The sequence below is a fragment of the Carcharodon carcharias genome (assembly GCF_017639515.1).
Source record: "Carcharodon carcharias isolate sCarCar2 chromosome 27 unlocalized genomic scaffold, sCarCar2.pri SUPER_27_unloc_1, whole genome shotgun sequence".
NCBI lineage: Eukaryota > Metazoa > Chordata > Chondrichthyes > Lamniformes > Lamnidae > Carcharodon > Carcharodon carcharias.
Genome location: NW_024470624.1, coordinates 5,218,247 through 5,221,703, shown reverse-complemented (window position 1 = coordinate 5,221,703; position 3,457 = coordinate 5,218,247). Strand labels below are relative to the sequence as shown.

The window sequence follows — 3,457 nt, the reverse complement described above, 5'->3', positions numbered from 1 at the left end:
CTCCCCAGAACGACACCCTGGGTCTCTGGAATGCTAGTCAGTGACAAGACCATCGTGCCACCAGCAGCTCCCAATTGCAGCGAGACCTCTTTATTCCTGCACTCCAATCCCCCTTGCAATAAAGGCCAACGTGCCATTTGCCTTCCTAAATGCTGGCGGCCCCTGCAGATGCGAACTTTCTGCCCTCCTTGTATGAGCGCACCCAAATTCCTCTGAACGCCCGGGCGGGTGCTCCGCGGGGTGGCCTCATGGGCGGCCAGACCGGCGGCGGGCACAACACGGTAGCCTTGGCACCGCGCTGCCTGACTCTGGAGGCCCCTGTGATGTTTTGCACAGGGACCAGTGACCCAGTAGGAGGAGGAACTGTGCCCCGAGTGCTAGCCAGCAGATTCAAAGGAGGTGACGCATGAAACCTCCCGAGGGAACCCCAAACGGTAGGGGGGGGAGGTGGGAACTTCGGAAGTAGGCCGCCCGGCCCCTCAACCCTGCTCCGGCCCTGTTGCGTTTCGAGTACCGCATTCCCATCTACACCCCATCCCCCCCCCCCCACCCACCGATAACCTTCGATTCCCTCGCCGGACAAGATCTATCTACCTCCGCCTTAAAAACATTCAGTGCCTTCCGAGGCAGAGAGTTCCAAAGCCCAAAGGATGATCGAGGGGGCAGGTAAGAGAGAGAGAGAGAGAGGAGGGTGTGGGAATAAAATAACATCACAGAATCATAGTGCGGTAGAGGCCCTTCGGCCCATCGAGTCTGCACCGACATGTGATAAACACCTGACCTACCTACCTACCTAATCCCATTTACCAGCGCTCGGCCCCATAGCCTTGAATGTTAGGACGTGCCGAGTGCTCATCCAGGTACTTTTTAAAGGATGTGAGGCATCCTGCCTCCACCACCCTCCCAGGCAACGCATTCCAGACCCTCACCACCCTCTGGGTAAAAAAGTTTTTCCTCACATCCCCCCTAAACCTCCTGTCCCTCGTCTTGAACTTGTGTCCCCCTCGTGACTGACCCTTCAACTAAGGGGAACAGCTGCTCCCTATCCACCCTGTCCATGCCCCTCATAATCTTGTACACCTCGATCAGGTCGCCCCTCAGTCTTCTCTGCTCCAACGTAAACAACCCAAGTCTACCCAACCTCTCTTCATAACTTTAAATGTTTCATCCAAGGCAATGGGGGCGGGGTTGCGGTTTACAGTTTAGGAGAGATGGGAGGTGGGAGGAAGAACGTCCCCAAGAAGTTAGACTTGTCCGTTCCGAATTTCTGCCCTGCACTGACACTGGCGATTTTTGCTGAACCCCTTTCACAGGATACAGGAGAAGGGGGAGCCTCATGGATGGAAACCTCGAACCGCACAAGGCCTGACGGAGACGCCCGATTCACCGGGACCCCCGAATACCGCCGGCCTTCGAATCCAGAAGGAGGGATGTTTCTGCGTCCTGCCGGCTTCGGAAGACCTTGAACGTCGGGGGACTGGAAAAGCACTGAGACCGCCCCCCCCCCCCCCCCCCCCCCCCCCCCCCCCCCCCCCACCCCCCCTCAACACACACCCCCACACCCTCGAGTGAGAGCGTTTCTGGCATCCCAGCTGCGGGAAGAGCTTCGACCAGTTACACGGACTGCCGGAAACAACTAAACGTCACGCCGTTCATGGCTTGGGGGGGCAGGGTGGTGAGAGACCGGACACGTGTCCCCCAAGCGGACGGATAAGACGCCGACTGGTTGCTGAACCTGGAGAGAGAGAGACGAGGAGGAGGCCCAAACCGGGCGGGGGGAGAGAGACGGTGCTCGTTTTGCGTGAGAGAGAGAGAGAGAGCGCGGATGGTTTCGCCCCCACTGATGATAAAGCAGCCGGACTGTGCCGACCGGGAGCCGTTTGCCTGCACCGACTGCGCTGGGAGACTCCCCCCCGGGGGCGCCCCGGGCTGCGGGCTCCGCGGCGGGGGGAGGCCCTTCGCCTGCTCCGTGCGGGGGGAGGGGCTCGCCCGGCGGGTCCGCACCAGCGAGCGGCCCTTCGCCTGCCCCGAGTGCGGCGAGGCCTTCACCCGGGCCTCCAGCCTGAGGACCCACCGGCGGGCCCACACCGGCGAGCGGCCCTTCGCCTGCCCCGAGTGCGGGGAGCAGTTCACCCGGGCCTCCAGCCTGAGGACCCACCGGCGGGTCCACACCGGGGAGAGGCCCTTCACCTGCCCCGACTGCGGGAAGGGCTTCACCCGCTCGTCCCACCTGCTGCGGCACCGGCGGGTCCACACCGGGGAGCGGCCCTTCACCTGCTCCGAGTGCGGGAAGGGCTTCAGCCAGTCCTCCAACCTGACCACGCACCGGTACGTCCACGCGGCAGAGAGGCCCTTCACCTGCACCGCCTGCGGGAAGGGCTTCACCCGCTCCTCCCACCTGCTGTCCCACCGGCGGCTCCACGCCGACGAGAGGCCCTTCGCCTGCCCCGTGTGCGGGAAGGGGTTCACCCAGCCCTCCGCCCTGCAGACCCACCAGCGCACGCACACCGGGGAGAGGCCCTTCACCTGCCCAGTGTGCGGGAGGGGCTTCTCCCGCTCCTCCAACCTGCTGACGCACCAGCGGGTTCACACCGGGGAGAGGCCCTTCCCCTGCACCACCTGTGGCAAGAGATTCACCCGCTCGTCCTACCTGCTGAATCACCGGTGTGCTCACACGTGACTGGGCGGGGCGGGTAGGGGTGTTGTATTCTGCTGTCACTGCTGCCGTTAATCACAATCCAGGACTAATACTCTCCCATCACTGGCCTGGGGTTTAGTAACCTGGATACCCGTGTAATAAATCAGCTCCCTTTCAAACACTCATTGCGTCGAGTTCCTTGATGCCTCCGTGATAAGAGGCGACTAGGTCACAAGATCATAAGCAATAGGAAAAGGAGTCCCTGCCATTCAGCCCATCAAGCCTGCTCTGCCCTTCAATGAGATCATGGCTGCTTTGATCATCACCTCGACTGCACTTTCCCGCTAGTCCCCCATAACCCTTGACTCCCTTGTCGATCAAAAACCTGTCTAACTCCGCCTTGAATGTATTCAATGACTCTGCCTCCACTGCTCACTGGGCAAGAGAATTCCAGAGGCTAATGACCCACTGAGAGATTAAATTCCTCCTCACCTCCATCTTCAATGGGGGACCCCCCTAATTTTTAAACTGTGCCCCTTAGTTCTAGATTCCCCCCAAGGATGGTGAGGGGGAGGAACATCCTTTCAGCATCCACCCTGTCAAGCACCCCCCCACCCCACCCCCCCCCCCCAGGGTCTTATCTGTCTCAATAAGATCCCCTCTTGTTCTTCTAAACTCCCATGGGTACCAGCTCAACCTTTCCCCATGAGACAAACCCCCTTCACCCCGGGAATCAGCTTCGTGAACTTTCTCTGAACTGCTTCCACTGTAAGTATGTCCTTCCTTAAGTAAGGAGACCAAAACTGTACAGTGTACTCC

General features: G+C 60.3%; 1 protein-coding gene across 1 annotated transcript; it reads left to right on the top strand.

The window, feature by feature from the left end:
* Positions 1-1,547: 1,547 nt before the first annotated feature.
* LOC121273745 (zinc finger protein 239-like) lies at positions 1,548-3,109 on the top strand. The gene has a single exon (XM_041180902.1). It carries the CDS (start codon positions 1,826-1,828, stop codon positions 2,678-2,680), a length of 855 nt encoding a protein of 284 aa, XP_041036836.1. The 5' UTR covers positions 1,548-1,825; the 3' UTR covers positions 2,681-3,109.
* Positions 3,110-3,457: the final 348 nt, after the last annotated feature.